The sequence below is a fragment of the Nilaparvata lugens genome, chromosome 1 (assembly GCF_014356525.2).
Source record: "Nilaparvata lugens isolate BPH chromosome 1, ASM1435652v1, whole genome shotgun sequence".
NCBI lineage: Eukaryota > Metazoa > Arthropoda > Insecta > Hemiptera > Delphacidae > Nilaparvata > Nilaparvata lugens.
The window spans coordinates 42,743,664-42,762,536 of NC_052504.1; the positions used below are offsets into that span (position 1 = coordinate 42,743,664).

Sequence of the window (18,873 nt, forward strand, 5' to 3'; positions counted from 1 at the left end):
TCAAACCAAGCACTAGCTTCTGGGTCTTGGTTGTATTCAAAAATTGACGGTATGCCCTAAACCAGGCTTCTGCCTCGCCCTGACATCTGGACATCTTTTGTTCAAGAGCACTGAGATCCACATCAGCAGTAACTGATGACATAGAGAAACAATAGCGTAAGTATTTTAAGGATATTAAGTATTTGGGATATTAAGATATCCCATGGTATAGGGCGATTATGTCGCAACTTTTACTGTTATCTAAAGCCGAGATGCCGAGCCATTTTCATGATCAATCTTTTCCACTTGAATTTTTTTTGTTTAAACTGTATCTGAAGCCTGATAATTGGTAACCTAAAATCAAACTTTGCATAGATGGGGCGGAGCTCCTGAAATTTTTACAAATATGGGACTTGTGGTAGCTGATAGAGCTTATCAATGACTATTTTAGGTATAAAATTGATCAGAATCGTTGGAGCCGTTTTTCAGAAAATCGCGAAAACCCCTGTTTTTGACATTTTCGCCATTTTAGCCGCCACCTTGAATTGCATTCGATCGAAATTGTTCGTGTCGGATCCTTATAGTGTAAGGACATTAAGTTCCAAATTTCAAGTTATTCCGTTAATTGGGAGATGAGATATCGTGTACACAGACGCTCATACACTCATACACACACACACACACATACAGACACACACACACACACACACACACACACACACACACACACACACACACACACACACACACACACACACACACACATACAGACCAATACCCAAAAACCACATTTTTGGACCCAGGGGACCTTGAAACGTATAGAAATTTAGAAATTGGGGTACCTTAATTTTTTTCGCAAAGCAATACTTTCCTTACCTATGGTAATAGGACAAGGAAAGTAAAAAAATATTCAAGCCTTGATAGAATGATTGACTCACTGTACAGTCAGTCAAAAAATTTAATATTGAAATGAGGGGTATTATGGCAAGCTGAACAACAAAATAAGGTCCTATGCTCTTTTTCTATATTTCTTCAAATGAAAAATGAGTTTTGTGGGTTGTCAAACTCCCCCTGAAAGGGAAACTATTCATTTCATCCTATCTCTTAGTAAAATAACAATGATTTCTGCGTTGAATAACATTTTTCTTGCCAACAAGAATCGAACTCTTTGTGAATTTAGATATGACCTAAACTTTAGATTTATATAATTATATTAATTGAATTCATGGAAATTGAAGTACTATGAGGAATTTTTTCGTTCAGCTATGAAAAAAATAGATCTATGCAGAAAAAATTCCAATCAGGAGCACAGGGGGGTTCAGGAGAGGGCACTTTTCGAAATTTTGATGTGAAATCACACTACAGCTCAAACCAATCAGTCTACAGATATAAGAATTTGCACAAATATTCTTCAAACATGCTAGATGCTCACTAAGAACGGATTTTGAGATATTTTTCCTCTACGGATTTCAAAGGATGAAAAAGGATCCTATTATAAGTAGTAAGCTTATTAAGCTTATTAAGCTAAGGTGAACTCCATATGGAACTGAGATAATTGACACATGATATTCTAAAGGTGCGTACAGATATACGCGCCGCGAACATGAGCAATTCACTTTTAATCAGCTGACTATATTTGTATTTTTAAAGAAACGGTAAGATACAGATATAAAAAGCTTGGCATCAGCTGATTGAAAGTGAAGTGATCATGTTCGCGGCGCGTAAATCTGTACACACCTTAACATATGTTGAAATCATTGGAAAGCTTAAAACAATTTCATCAAGCGGCTGATCAAATTGATTTTGCGTTGATTGAGAGCGCAAGCTTGCCACGTGTTTGCTCCATTGTTGTATGCTTGGCAAGTTCGGTTCGCGCCTACTATCAGCTGTATATGGAGTCTCATACATTCCGATGAGAAGAGAGCACAAAGGTTTTCTTTGGTTAGGAGTTTGTTGATAATTCTTTTCTCAAGTTCAAATTTTATTGCCATCACATTGGAGACTTTCTTAATAGACAACAAGATTACAGAAACAAAATGTCAAACATATACATACATTTATTTGTAGAACGGCCAGAAAAAGACAAACTTGAGTACTAGCCGTGAGTTTATTGAATATAACTTAATATATATATTTTTTGTTAATATTTTGTGAATGAAAATTACGGGTTCATGAGAGATGCGAGTGATTCCTTATATTTTATCCAAATGGTTATTCATAATAATATAGTAGTCGGAGTCATTGCAATCAAAAGTTTTTTATTCTGTACGGTAGCTAATAAATTTCATACGTATTGATTGTCCATAATGTATCCAGAGTCCATAATTGAAGTAATTGAACTACTCAAAATTAATGGCTTACTGCTCCCTCATAGAATTTATAGTATTTCTGGTGATTGAGCCTGTCTTTTTCAGCGTTGACTATTAATAATAAAGCTTAATTTACAACTACCTTACCCGACAAACTTCGTACCGCCAATGTATCTCATGTCACACTTGACTTTATTTGGTGAATCATGAAATTTATCTGACAATCAATATTTTCATTCACGTCTCAATATGAACTTCCTATATGCTTAGTCATGCAGCATTCATTATTCCTAAAACATATTATTCTTCTCAATCAATTGGTAGTAATATCTATCAGTAAAGTATTGAATTAAAAAAAGAAAGGTTAAATCAGTGTTTCAAAGATGAATTCAATGTTTTCATAGCTGTAGATTGTCGATATATGGTCCAGGAAATATGCGATGTACGATGAATCACACAGAATTCCATATTCTTTCCATTTTAGGATGAATATGAGCTAAGCTAAATTCAAAAAAAAATTAAATTATTCTTTCATTCTTCAGTAATTAATGAATGCAATATGAACAACTCTCTTTCATTAGGTGAATAATTTTTTTCAACATTTTCCAGTTTCTCAATGATAGGGGAGTGATAATTATATGTATAGCTCTTCTAAGGAACCATTATCAACAGCTGGTACCAATCAACTACACCTCAACTCCAAACTACCGTTTTAATACCAGTGCACAATTTATCATAGGGTGACGTGTTTATTACAGCTGGTAACTTTAGATGCTAAATCATATTATCACAATAATATGATCATGAATCATGATCATCTTTCCGCTCTTTGGTAACCGCTCGGCCGAAAATTTCGAAAACATAGGTCTGTAAAATGGATTAATAAATAATTATTATTAGCCCCCCTATTAAAATTTCTGTTCAGAAACCATCCTCAATATTCACACAACATATTCCCAAAGTTTCATGCTATTATGTCAAGTAGTTTTCAAGTCTACAGGGAAAAAAACAAACATACAAACAAACACACAAACAGACATTCATTTTTTTATAAATAGATTTTCATCCGACTCAAACAAAAGACTCGTCTCTAAAATAATGAAGGTAGAATGATAAGGATTCAGTTCTGTTGTTTTAACATTTTTTCAAATCACTTTCAAAAAGTTCATGTAGTACCTACTAATGTGTTTGAGACACTTCTGGCGCTATCATAGTTTCACCACTATTCTGTTCCACAGTTCTATCTCTTGCAGTCGTTAACTATATCTATAATAATTATATAAAGTAAAGAGCTGGCTTATGCACGTACGGGATAGGAAAGTTATGCTTGACGCATCATCACGTCTGAACTACTGGACTAATTAACTTGAAATTTTGCATATAGATTCTTTATTAACCAAGGATGGTGTTATAGGCCTATTTTCAATTCTTCAAAATTTCATTACGTCAAGTTTTACAACAGATCCTTGCGAAGCACGGGTTCCTGCTAGTTTAATTATAAAAAAATAACGTGACAGCATCATGGGTTGTGGTTTTTATATATACTGCTTTGTGATTGGCTGGTTGTGACTAAAACTTTTCTGAATCTACTAATGACAAAATCTTTGGTGGACAAAACTCTATTCTGTTTGATTTGTCAAATCTCTTATTAAATGATATTGGAGAAGATTTTTATGAGTTTTGAGCTTGAAGTTATGTAGTATTTCAAATCGAATCAAATCTTTATTTGTCCCAAAAACATAATTACAATCACAAAAATGGTTATAAATGGAAAAGTAAAATACAATATAAAATGAAAAAGAAAAATACCATTAATAGGATTATACATAACTATATTAAAAACGGGAAGTCCCTGCAAGGTTCGAGGAACCTGAGCGCAGAGGCCGAGTGTTCAATGCTTAACAGTACAAGAAAATAATAATGGGATATTATTAAGAAATAGGGAGAGTAAAAAGTGAGTGAGGAAGGGAAGAGAAAGAGCAGAGTGAAGGCATAGGGGGAAGTAAAGAATAGTTGAAAATTACATAAAAAACATGAGAAGTCTTTATACTAAGCTATGAGGAAATTACATTGCCAAAATTACATTGTTCGAGATTATCCATGTATGAATTTCAATTAGCAGTTTTCTATTCAATTTACTAGTGATAAAATGGTTAGGAATAACATTGATGAGCTTTGATACCTGATATAGAAATTGTTTTCTACAAATTGATAAAATAGTATCTGTAATTTGAAAAGTAATAGATGGGGGACGGAGGTTATACGGTGAAACACGCAGGTTGAAAAGATTCATATGTTTATTTATGTACATGATTAAATTTCTTATGTAAAGCTGCCTGACAGTTGAAACATCTATCTCACTAAACAGGTACTCACTTGGATAGAGTCTGGGTTTTCCCAATATAGCTCTTATAAGTTGTTTTTGAATTACAAAAAGTTTTTCCAAGTGGTTTGAGTATGTTCCACCCCAAATTTTTATTCCATATTGCAGAAATGATTGAATGTAGGCAAAATATATGAGTCTTGAGATTTTTTTATTACTAACTTGGCTGATATTACGGAATTTACTTATCCAATGTCTGAGTTTGTTACATGTACTATTAATGTGAACATCCCAACGCGAATGTTGATCAATCATTACACCCAAATATTTAACACTATGTTCTCTATTAAGCTTTGAGCATGTACAATTCATCCAATCAGAATCGTTGCAATTTACATTATGGATTTTAATGAAATCCAAACCTTGCGGCTGGCCTATAGAATTTGGGGAGAAAGACATGAAATTACTTTTTTTTATGTTCAATGTTAATATATGCTCATCAAACCAGGATTTTACTATTTTAAGTCCAGATTCTGCTGCTTTTTTAATATCCTCCCAATTCGTTTCACTGAATAACAATGAAGTGTCATCAGCAAAAGCGATTGAAACACCATTTTTTAATTCTAACTTGAGGACGATCATTAATGTAGATTAGGAAGAGAATCGGCGACAAGACTGTTCCTTGTGGAAGACCGTAATCAGTGAGTTAGTTGTTCAAAACCGGTTTTATTATCAATTTTGAGCATTTGGAATCTATTTTTACTTTCCTTGCCCTATTACCATAGGTAAGAAAAGTATTGCTTTCCGAAAAAAATTAAGGTTACCCAATTTCTAAATTTCTATACGTTTTAAGGTCCCCTGAGTCCAAAAAAGTGGTTTTTGGGTATTGGTCTGTGTGTATGTGTGTGTGTGTGTGTGTGTGTGTGTGTGTGTGTGTGTGTGTGTGTGTGTGTGTGTGTGTGTGTGTGTGTGTGTACACGATATCTCATCTCCCAATGAACGGAATGACTTGAAATTTGGAACTTAAGGTCCTTACAATATAAGGATCCGACACGAACAATTTCGATCAAATGCAATTCAAGATGGCGGCTGAAATGGCGAAAATGTTGTCAAAAACAGGGTTTTTCGCGATTTTCTCAAAAACGGCTCCAACGATCTCGATTAAATTTATACCAAAAATAGTAATTGATAAGCTCTATCAACTGCCACAAGTCCCATATCTGTAAATATTTCAGGAGCTCCATCTAAGCAAAGTTCGATTTTAGATTCCCAATTATCAGGCTTCAGATAAAATTTAAACAAAACATTTTGAGTGGAAAAGATTAAGCATGAAAATCTCTACAATTAATGTTCAGTAACATTTTCACCTAAAATTGAAAATAAGCACGAAATTCGAGAAAATGTTATTATTTCAATTGCAAACTGTTGGCAACTGTTGATTCTATTAAATGATTCACTATGAAGAGATAGCAGACCTCGTATGTCTCCAGCGTTATTGTCCTGTCATCAGCTGGCTCAGATCTTTGTTTATAAGTAGACTTGAGATGCGCGTTCACACTAGCGTCAGGTGATCAATTTTCATAACGGCAAGGAAAGTTGTGTGAGTGCGCCACACCAGATTTTTTAAATAGCTCTTAATAATAATTCAAGGGCTATTCATCGAATACCCAACTTTTCCATTTTTATCAGAAGTTTTGAGTGAGGAAAAGTGTCAAAAGCTTTAGCAAGGTCTAAAAATATGGCTATTGTTTTATTTTTGTTATTGAAATTTTCTGTAATTTTCTGTGTTAGAAGAGATATTGCATCTACTGTATTTTTTTTAGAGTGAAACCCAAATTGATTTTTGTGAATTATATTATGCTTTAGGAGATAGCTAACTAAATGGTATTTTATTAACTTTTCAATAATTTTTGGAAAAGTACTCAACAAGCTGATTCGACGATAATTTGATGGATTAGAAGCATCACCTGATTTATGTAGGGGTATGATATTGGCCAATTTTAAACTATCAGGGAAAAACCCCTCCGCAAAACATCGATTTATTATCACCTTCAATGGTTTTATAATAAGTGGTGAAATAGTTTTTAAAATCCTATTGCTAATATTGTCAATTCCTGGATCTGAGTTATTGTTTAGAGAGTTTATTGTAGCAGTAATTCCATTTTCATTGGTAGGTGTCAAGAAGAAAGAGTTGTAATGCTCCACACACGAGTCCTTGAAATGATTACATGTTTTTGCAATGAGATTATTTGACTTCAATCTCTCAGCATAAAGTTTTCCTACGCGAGCAAAATGTTGATTTAGTGTATCAGCTTCTATTTTGGGATTTTTTCTACCTAACAATTCGTTTAGAGTTTCCCAGATTTTCTTAGAGTTGTTTATATTCTGATTAATTTTATTCTTATAATACTCACATTTATTCTGTTTTATTAATCTATAAGGAAGATTTCTGTAATTTTTATACTCATTTCTTAAACTGTCATTGAAAGGCTGCTTTGAAAGTGTTTTAAACAATTTGTCCCGTTTTTAATCGAATGTACAAGACCACGCGTAATCCAAGGTTTAAGGGGTTGTAATTTATGCGGATTCTTTACTGTAACTGTTGCAAGTTCAATGTGATTTGATATTTTGTCAGTTAAAATTTGCATTGCTTCAGTCACATGTAAATTATCATCTAATAGGTTATCCCAGTTTTCAGATTCAATGGATAATATAGGTAATATGGATAATATTAATTTATTGAAATCTATTTTATTGAAAGAATTATTTTTACTTACAATTTTGTCAGTAGAAAGACCAATGTGGATGCTGACACAAAAGTGATGAGTGATGTTTGTTTTTATTACTGAACTCATTACATTGTCGGGATTGAAAGAGGAATTCTTTAAAAATATGTGATCGATAGTCGATTCAGTGCCGTTTTGAACTCTAGTAGGCTTGTTTATGTATGATTTAAAACCACTCAACGATAAAATTCCGAAATATTCATTAGTCGCAAGCGTAGACTTATTCAGATGTATATTCAAGTCACCGGCAAAAATTATATTGGGCTTATTTTTGATAGAATACAAACAATCATTCAAACAATTGAGACAATTATCTACATTGGTTGAAGGAGACCTATAAACAGTGATAAGTGTTATCTTATCCTTCGCACCTGGCACTTGTACATCCAAAAGAATTGAGTTAGATTCTTTTATTTCGTAATCCAACTCATCCACTATAAAATTGCATTTGAAAAAGACACAAATTCCATCACATTCATTTGTTTTACATGGCTTGTTAACCACTGAATAACCATTCAAATTAAAATTAAAATCATCCTCTTCAACTATCCAAGTCTCACTGAGGATAATAATATGAAACTCTAATGAACAATTATTACTGATAATGTATGAAAGCTCATCAAAATTCTTTCGCAAACTTCTTATGTTTACGTAAATAATGTTCAGGTAAGATTGATATTTAACATAACCTCGGTATAATTTTAACGTAACCTCCTTATTTTTCATATATTATATTTCTTACGATTGGAAATTGAACAATAATTCTTCACTTCGTAATTTTTCAATCTACGATATTGTTATTTATTATGAATCTTATTTCCATTTTAATCTTCATTCAATCTTATTTCACCTTTCCCATACACTCTACCGGAATATGATAAGAAAGTTCAATGGGATCTATAGTATGAATTCAATACCTGAAAGAGAAAGTAATAACTAGAATTGCTATAAATTGAGAATCTATGGCTCGCTTGCACAAAAGCATGTTAAATTACAACAGTGATAAAATGCCACAAGAATTGCCAAAGGAGCCTGCTTTTCAATAAACCTGCTCTGATTGGTTCCCATGACATTTGATCATGATTGGAGTTTAACAAGGTTGTGCATCCGGAACTTGTATTGTGATGGAAGTAATAATTCAAGTTGGGTTCTAAACAACCTGGAAGAATTATCGGAATTCCCCATAGAATGCAGAGTGTTAATAAGTGAGTGAGAACTCACAATATTTAAGTTGGATTTCAAACAACATGAATAAGAGATATAGGAATTGTTTATTGAATACAGAGTGTTCGTAAGTGAAAACCCGCAATCCGAGTTGGGTTCTGAGTAACCTGGAAGAGATATTGAAACTCTTGATTGAATAGAGAGTGTTGGTAGGTGAGTGTAACTGACCTTGTCAGTTGATTGCTGATACTCGGCAGGCAGTGGAGGAGGGCAAGGGTGCTGCTCTCGGTACTTGGTTCTAAGTGGTGGCGGGGGTGGAGTCGATTGTCTTGCATGGTGCGGCCGCATGAGAATGTCGAGCAGTGATCCCTCACCCTCGCGACAGGGCAGCGATAGGCCGGGCAATGCCAGGCTCGAGGCTCGGCTTTGTCTTGCGCTAAAACACACCAAATCCAAAATAAAAAAAAAATGTTAAAAGTAGAATAAATAAAATGGACATTACAAATTTTGTTGCTCTCTTGAAATGAAGTTCATTTTCGTACGAGCTACAAACTGCCTTTAAGGAGTCATGAGTTACACGCTTTTCCTATCGTTAGGTTTGACATATGGTGGAAAAAGCGTGTTTTCCGCTGAAACAGTTCTTTTATCTCTTTTTCCGATGACGCACTAGCCGTAGAGGATGAACTTACAGCCTTCAACCAGCTGATGTCATGTTGAAGCTTCGGAAATATTTTACAACACTGTGCCAATAATATCTAGTGTATGTCTACTGTGAATACATTGAAAGGGTGGAAAGTGGAATGTTGTCCCTGAAAAATGTATGTTCCAAGCTTTTGAAGTTGAATTAATCATAAAAAGAGTACTTCAAATAATGAGTTGATACTCCTAAATAATCTTCGGTTAATTCTTAACACTTTGGTAAAATCAGTCCGATATCTCTCACAATATTACTGAATAGCATGCGATATAAAAATTTCTGTCTATAATGACCGGCATCTTGGACTTTTTAATGATTTCGAATATTTTCGTTTTTTCTATCATCAATATTTAATACTTAATATTTGATACTTTTTTAAACAGCAGTAGTATAATTTTTTCCACAGTATCAACAATGTAGCAAAATTGCCTTGAATGTATGTACGTAATGTACGAATGTATGTAATGGGTACGGAGTAATGAAGAATATATTTTTCTCTGTGGTATAGTTGAGCTTGAATATAGAATGGGTATAATTATTGATGAGGGCACAATAAGTGAGTTATTGCATAAATTTCAACGTGAGAATTAACTAGTTGCAAGATGTCACAGTGAAAGCAAAAGAAAGGGCACAATCAGACAATCAATATAATGTATGTACAGAGTTGGTGAGAATAATTATAGGAACAGCTTAATGTTACTTTAGCTTACTAACTGAAAGTTATTTTTCAATTAGAATATGATCCCCAATGAAATTGTCATTGTAAAAGAAAAATTTATCTTTTTCCATGATTTTTAAGAAATCTTTATATGTGTATTCCTACTTCAGGGCCTCTCTGTAGGCCTATATTTCTAATAAATATTTCATGATTTAATAACTAATAATGTATATGTTTGTATTGATACTTCAACCACTTGTATAAAACTGAAGAAAATGAAGCATATAATAACATCTTCGAATGTAACATTTATGGAAAAACCCAGGACCCTCTATCCTTTGGGCGTATTCCTTCCCCCTCCCCCCTGATACCTCTTGGTTTTTCCCCTACCAGTTTGGTGAAATGGCGCCACTGAACAAAGAGATTAAGACCATATTCAAGTCTCTATCTTGAAGAAGTCATGGAAAAATCGATTATATAGTTCTAGCTTGTTTACCTCATGTGTATATGGAAAAACGCACCAAAAAAGAAAAACGTTTTGTTGGGCTTTTGAAGGTTATAATAATAATGAAATATGCGTTTTTGAGGGCGATTTCATAGAAAAGAAACTGTAGGGGGAGATTTTTAGAATATTGTCGTCCAAAAAACGGTTGAATGTCTTGAACGGTTATTGGAATACAAGCGATATAGCTAAACCCTAAAACTTTTGACAGCCATCTTGTTTTCAAGATGTTTGCCTGTTATTTCGACTCATCATAATCGCTTTTCTCATTATGCTAGACCTAATGAAGAAATTAAGACATCTTTCGCTGCTATTACCCAAAAATGACCACGGAGTGCTTTCATCATTACATTTGCTACGTTGTAAGATGAGAGCTCGTTATAATATAATTAGCTGAATAAGATATGCTTACATTGATTTTTAATACAGTTTTTCCAAAACAAGGGGAGAACATATATATCTGTACATTCTCATTCATTATAGCCTTACATTACTAACCATTCTGTGATTGTTAGATTTTATATGCACTGAAACTAATGGGTTTTAAAAAAATATTTGTAAAAGTTCTACCACAGTGTCCTTTAAAGTATTGACTGTAGCGGTTTAGCAGTTGGGGTCTGTTCTTTTAGATACAAAAAAACGACAATCTGGTACTTGAGTAATATTCTGTTCTGTTGTGATCACAGCTTCATCAAGTAAAAAGTGGTGATTTCTTTGAATATTATTTAGATAAATAATTGTTCAGTGAATTTGATGTTAAAACTATACGACAGTTATATCTTAGTTGCATAACAAATTACAGTTTTAAATACGAGCATAATTACCCTCTAGCCGATGACATTAATTATAATCTTAGACCCTAATACAATAAGAAAATATGAAATATAAAACACCGAATCAGCTCTTCTTAGAAGGCAACTTTACTACATTAGCAGTAAATTCATAAATATACTATAAAGTGAATTTCCACTTAATAATTTCCGAAATAATAAGCACAGAAAAAGAGCCATAGAGGCATGGCTGAACTTGAATTATTTCCAATCGTTGACTTTTATACAATAATCAGCTTCATATTATAAATTATATTTTCGAAAACTTCATACGCTAAATTCAAGTTCATATATTACATCCCTGATTAAGCTGATTTACGACTCGCACTGGCGCCACAAGGAATCTTCCTTTTGCCGGTGTTTTTGCCTCACCTACTGTACTCATGCATGTGAACATAAATTGAATCTTCATTTTATTACTATTATTTATAATAGAAAGGATATTATTTCGTTATTATATCTAATTAAAAAAATGTATGTATATTGGTTTAAGTGCAGTAGCATATACTGTGAAGCACTTATTGGGGAGTTACTATTGCCGCCAAGGTTAAATCGACACACCTATAACGAATCCTGTACTGAGTCTCCAGTATCGAGGTTAGGAATTTGAAAATGCGTGCGTGGACGCTAAGCGAACACCAGACTGACTGAGTCACTACAAGATTCGATACAATCGTCTGAATCGCGGGAGGCATGAACACTCGCTCACCCTTGATTCTTCTTATGACTGATTGTATAATGATGAAATTTAAGATGTAGTGTAGCGGTCGCTAAACACTGAGTACGGTGATCTTGAAACTATTACCTGTGATGCAACAGCATACAAAATCATACAGGTCGAGCAAAAACCCCAAAGTAGATAATCTACGGGACTGCGTCTCTAATAAGTTCCGAAGGATTAAGAGAGGGTACTAAGGACCAGAGATCGTTCGGAATATACTTCGAGAACAGAGTCTTGTCGGGCCTTATGCTCTATTGTAGGAAATTATATTATCTCCAGCTGCATCTGCCATACAGTCAGTCGAAAAATTCGCTTCCAAGCCGAAGTTGGTCACAGATGAAAGCTGATATATGAGCAGGTAAGGACAGAGAATAGAATGATAATCTCGATCTGACTCCACACACTACATCCACTTAGATCTGTTTCAATATCCAGGTTGAATCAATTATTTCAATGATCGTACTTGATCAGTTCTTGATAATATGGAATGTGTCAGACACAATAATTGACAGGCTTAAGAAATAATCGAACTCAGAAAACGAATTGACAAAGTGGAAATATAATATAATAAAATATATAATTTGACAGTGCAGATTTAAAGCTTGGATTACAGATTGAAAATAGTTTAACATCGACAAAATAATAGAAATTTGCTTGTGCTGGCGTGATACCATGCATGATCCAACAGACTTTATAATTGACAAATTCAACGGTTTTTTAAAAATAATGAAAACAAATTATAAAAGATTTTTAAAATTACTCAAGGTCGTGGTTCTGGCAGCGGAGGATAGTTAATCAACTACAAGTTCTTATAAATTCTATACCAGATAAAATCTAGGATCTTAATGATTAGAAGCGCTTGTCGGCGTGGCCATTACTTTAATGAAGAAAATTTTATATTTTTCTGCACTATGTCTTTTCGAAGCGAAGATTGGGGCCCCAAACATAAAATAACTCACGTGAATCCTCTTGGTGGTCGTGGTTCCTTTAAATCAAATTTTGTATGATCGGTGGCTGGTCCAGGCTTCAGTCTTAGCACGTGTGGAATTTTAATTAAATATTTCCTTCACCAATTAAATTGGGGAATAATTAAATTTGAATTTCTAGAACAATCAATTGATGAATAATTTTATGAAATAATAGATAAATTGGCCTTAGATATTGGCTCACAGATAAAAAATACAAAAATCGAATAAAATTTCACTAATAGGTCTTTGGTAACTTTTTAACAAGGTCTTAACGGTGAGGATTTTAAAAGGGAAGTGTGCTGCATTCTTCTAAGCTTTTGGCTAGAATCTTTTTCTTGGAATCTCTGTGTAATTAATTTGCATGAAAATTCGCCATTGGTGGAATGATTATGACATAGCCATGATGTCAGTGGCAAGCAGTAAAATATAATTCCTTTGATTAAAATAATAACTTAATTTGTATAATTTTGTAAATTGCTTAATTATCTAAATAAAGTTCCCCTATACAGTGTACATGCACTAGCATATATGATAAGGAAAGTTTGCTGGCTGATAACAGATTAATATAATTATTATGCTTTCAAATGATCATCCCTTTTGTTGCCATTTCTATGACATATGATTGGCTTAGACTTGCCAAAGAGATTCATTCACCATGTGACTCAGTTGAAACAATAATTTATAATTTAATATTTCTATAAAATTCTTATTATATTCGAAACTGTTATAATCAATTTTGCTGCTCTTATCAATGATACAATATTCATGCTATGACCTTGTTCGTTACACAACATCCAACATTATATTGTAATTTCGTGAGTAATAAATAATTCTAACAATAATACATTTTATTTTTTTATTGAAATTCTCTATCCTTCTTCAATAGTTCTTAATTTTAGAAATAATAATTATAGCTTACATTAAATCCTGGCATGACATTGATGATATTGAATCAGTCAGCTGTGTCTGAGCTGTTACAAAACATCTGATCAATTGTAAACAAAAGTGTAACCTCCAAAAGTTCAATGAACAATTGAGGCGTTACCTGTCCTCCAATGGACAATGGACAATGCCCAACCCACAAAATTATCAAATTCAAGTTGTCAGCTGTAAAGATTCCCTATAACATGAAATGTAAACGTAAAAGTGGCCTAAGCAACCTTTCTCATTCTTCCCGTAGATGGCAGCACAAGTTTGTTATTGCTCTACTGTTTAGTCTTTGGAAAATGATGGCAATACTGGCCCAAGCCACATGCTCGTGGGATAGGCCAGTATTGCAGAAGTCATGTTGAACAGCGCTTTGTGTCTTCAATAATATTGCTTCGTATTCCATCACAATGTTTGAAGGTGAGTGCTTTTATTTCTTGATTTCTTTATCATAATCAAATATTTGTTTATTCTTCATATTTTGACTGAAAACTAATTGATTCCATCATAAATATTGATGAATCATTTTTCCAAACAAGATAACGGAACCTCTAAATATTTTGGCTAGATTTTCTCTACTACCATTCTACAATATTAGTATTTCATTTCAAGTTCATAGAACTTGGAACTATTTCGAAATTAATTCAAAATAGTTTTTTTATTCTATAGAAATGAATTATTTCAATGTACAAGCTTGTACAGTTTTTTAATAAAATTTTAATTACACACACATTAGGCCTACCTTGGGTAAGTATATCAAATGGTTGAGTCATGCATCTACCTTCAATCAAAGCAGCATATTTACTCATTAATTTTATACTTTTGAGCATTTTTACTTTTGTGATTGTTGAGGTTATCCATGCTTCTTGAAACTGCAGTATTAAGTTAAATAATGATGAATAAACTTATACTTGCTTTGCAGCTCACTCACGATTTCTATGTGTCGCGTACGCAAAGGTGAGTAGCTTGAAACGCGTCCACGATTTTTACTTTTCTCAAAAGGAGTTTCACTTTTTCCTATGATAATAACTAATAATTTTTTATTTTGAACTTGTTACAGATGATTCAATGTCTGAGCTGGAAGAAGACATCTATGACTCATCCTCTTGCCATCCAACTTCAGGTGATGAATCTTCTACCGATGATGACTGCATGAGCAATGTTGCTGTGGAAACTAACAGAGCATCTTCATCCAGAGACGGACAAAACAATGACAACTCAACAGGAGCTGGTGAATTGAATAATAATCAACCGGTTGATGAGGTAAGATTAGCTAAACGTGGGAAAAGTATGTACAAAGATGAAAGCAAATGGAAGCGGAATGAAAGAAAAAGACTGAGAAATTCTGGAAAACAGTACCATAATGTTTCAAAAAAGTTAGGCAATTCCTGAGAAGCAATTCAACGAGAATATGGACTGTACATGTAAAGTTGAGTGCAGCACTTTGATTGACACAGAACATAGGAGAAAATTGTTCAAATCATTCTATTCTATAGGAAATTTTGACATGCAAACGTCATATATTTGCTCTTTGATCAAAGTAAGCCCTAAGCAACGAACGTATACTAAGAATGATTCTAATAAGAGAAATTACACTAGAATGTATTACCTGCCCAACCAGAATGATATAGAAATAAAAGTTTGTAAGACTTTGTTCAAGGCAACATTTGCCATCTCAGACGGTCGTCTAACAAGAGCTCTAAGTGGAAAACCTCACGGAAGTACACCTCCCATTGATAGGAGAGGTAAACAACCCTGTCAATTCAAAACAAGTGAAGAGAAAATAAATCAGATAAAGCAATTCATCTCAAAATTCCCCACTTATTCATCCCATTATTCACGCAATAAAAATCCACCTAGAAAATATCTTCCTCCAAATTTGAATCTCTCCAAATTATACAGCCTCTACAAAGAAGAATGCCCCAATCCAGTTCGTCCATTCATTTTCAAAAAGATTTTTAATAGAGATTTCAATCTTCCATTCCATTCACCGTTGTCAGATACATGCAAAAAATGTGATGCCTTTGATATCAAATTGAAATCAGCAGGAGCAGATGGTGATATTGCATCAATTGAAATGGAAAAACAACTTCACTTGCGAAAAGCTGAGTCTGCTAGAGCTGGCATGAAAGCTGATACTGAAGCTGGAAAAACTGATCCTGATTTGACTGTAATTGCATTTGATTTGATGAAAACTTTACCTACTACACCTTTACTTTCTGTAGGAACAGCCTACTACAAGAGACAATTATGGACCTATTGTCTAGGAGTGCACAATTTGACCACTAATGATGCTCATATGTATGTATGGGATGAAACTATTGCTTCCAGGGGACCAGCAGAAATAGGTTCTTGTATTATGCATTACATAAAAAATCATGTGTTTACTAGCAAACTGATAATGTACAGTGACCAGTGCGGAGGTCAGAATAGAAATATTAAAATGGTGGCATTTTGCACTCATATTACTGATTCAGTACAGTACTGTGTCAATGAAATACATTATAAATTCTTGGTCTCTGGTCATTCATACTTACCGTGTGATCAGGATTTCGGCATCATAGAAAAGCAGAAGCGTTTTTTCAATGAGATCTTTGTACCAAGTGATTGGGTAAAAGTAATCAGCCAGGCAAGAAAGAAAAATCCTTTCTCTGTGACAGTGATGAAGCAACAAATGATGAAGTCTTCAAAAACAATTCTCGACAATGTGACCAATCGTAAGGTGAATGCAGAAAAGAGCAAAGTTGAGTGGCTGAGAATGCAGTGGATTCACATCAGTAGGGGGCATCCATATGTAATGTTCTACAAATACTCAAATAGTGATGACGTCCAATTTTCTTCCGTCAATCTATCCAAGAGGAAGAGAAATGAAGTTACAGATCTCCAGCCGCTATATCCAAATGGGAGGGCAATTGACACCGCAAAGTACAATGATCTACAGTCCCTTCTGCCTTATGTACCTCCAGTTCATCATCCTTTCTACTCATCCATCAAAACGTCAACAGCAGTAGAAGATACTGGGCTTGTAGTAGATGATGACTCAGACTCTAGTGAACATTGATTGAATTTGATTACAGTAAGGTTCTCCAATAACTTCTATCATTCATAATTTCAATTTTATCAGGCCTACTTGATCCATTTTTTTACAATAATTGAAGATTTTTTCGATAGTCTATTATAATGTGCATATTAATTATTATTTTTCCATTACTTACAAACTAGAATGCTTATGATGGTACATATAGTGCTTATGATGGAATGATATAACACTCATCATACCTGATTGAAATGAAATTAGGCCTGGTAATGGAACAAACAAAATATATATTCTCTCAATTCTTATTAATTTTCAATTTAAATTGTTATTGTTGAGCTTATTCCTCAATTTTATTTGATTTTAATAATAAAAAATGAATTTCTTAATTTATTTAGTCTCATTATTCTCTTGGCCTATGCAACAAATTCCAGAAAAGTTTCAATTTGAGTTAATGCAATAGTGGCTCAACCCACAATTTTTTCGAAATTTATGACATTTTTGAATTTTTCAAATCATTTTCATAAAGATAGATCAATTATAAGTGTCTATACAAAAATTCAATTCAATTGATCATATGGTAATGAATCTAAGGAATGTGTGAATTCTCGAAAAACTTTGTTCCTGCTTTTCCAATAAACACAGTGGGCTTGGGCCACTATTGCGCTGAACGCCTCAATTCATAAATGATTTGTACTTATTTGGCAAAATAATTATAATTTTATTGAATAATTCTTTGAAAAAATGCGTAGTACAAAACGGTACTCTTATCTTGTACTCAGCTGTTGATAAGTGAGCCTTATTGCTCGGTTACTAACTGTTTATTTGGCAAACCTTCTATTTTATAAGGGTAATTATAGTTTTTACAGTTAATTCTCTCCTTTCATGAGATTTACTCAAAAGAATCATCACAATACTTATATTTATTTTTTGTAAAGCTTTTATTGTATTTTGTTTTTGGCAAATAAATTCATTCATTCATTCATTCAAATCTGATCAAGTCTTTGGAGATGACAAGGAAACAAGTTTTAGGAAGTAATTCATCCAACATCAGTGGGAAAGGCAAATGCTACACAGAAATCATCATGATTTTATTCCATCATTAAAAATGATGATGTAAATGTTATCTAAGATGACTTGCAGAAACGTTTTCCATTATGACGGAGGAAAGCAAATAATTTCCTTGTAAATACTTCCCAGCTAGTCAGTTGTTTGTGAAAGAGATTAAGTACAACATCATTAAAAAATTGAATTGAAGATTTTTCTAGTTTTCTTCTCTGCAAGCACGTTTGAGACAAGCTGCAAGCTGTTGTAGCTTACAAATCTCAGACAGGCCTCATGGAGCTCTGAACAACAAAAAAATCTATCGTGCTATTATTCTTCCAAGAATCGTTAAATTAGTTAGTGGATCCGTATTCATCTGCTAATAAGTAGCCTAAAATATTATCATTCGTAAATTTTAGTGCTTCGCCCTCTGATGACTGCATAAATAATCTTGGAAATTCAGATTTTTATGGTTATCTAAAATGTAACGTTTTTCAGGGAGTTTCCTTGAGAATTACTATGAGATGAATTGGACATTTCATGTTTGAATTTGAAAGTAGTGTAACGGGTGGAGGTATCTATAACACTACCTCACACCTGACATAATTGTAACCGGTGGAGATATTTATAACACTACCCCATACATTTCCCTATCATTTATATGATGTATACTTATTATATCAATCAATAAAGAATAAAGAATAAAGAATACTTCCTAGCCAAGAATGTCAAATAAGAGATTGTTTTTTTTAAATGCTACTGACATTGATTTATTAGTTGCATTCAAACAAAGAAATCATCGGTCATGTTTGAAATTCTGAACATCGAATCATAATCTCCACTGTAACCAATCCGGTTATTCATTCAATTAATTGCTTCAAAATTACAACAATAAAAAATTCAATAATTTCAAAGAATATTTCTCAAATTA

General features: G+C 33.4%; 1 protein-coding gene across 2 annotated transcripts in view; it reads right to left on the reverse strand.

The window, feature by feature from the left end:
• LOC111052105 (atrial natriuretic peptide-converting enzyme) overlaps positions 1–18,873 on the reverse strand; it is a 188,706-nt gene that overhangs the window by 43,175 nt on the left and 126,658 nt on the right. For both annotated transcript variants that reach the window (XM_039434317.1, XM_039434313.1), the window contains exon 3: positions 8,790–8,997. In XM_039434317.1, coding sequence (XP_039290251.1) covers positions 8,790–8,997 — 208 coding nt within the window. The remainder of the gene's footprint in view (positions 1–8,789; positions 8,998–18,873) is intronic.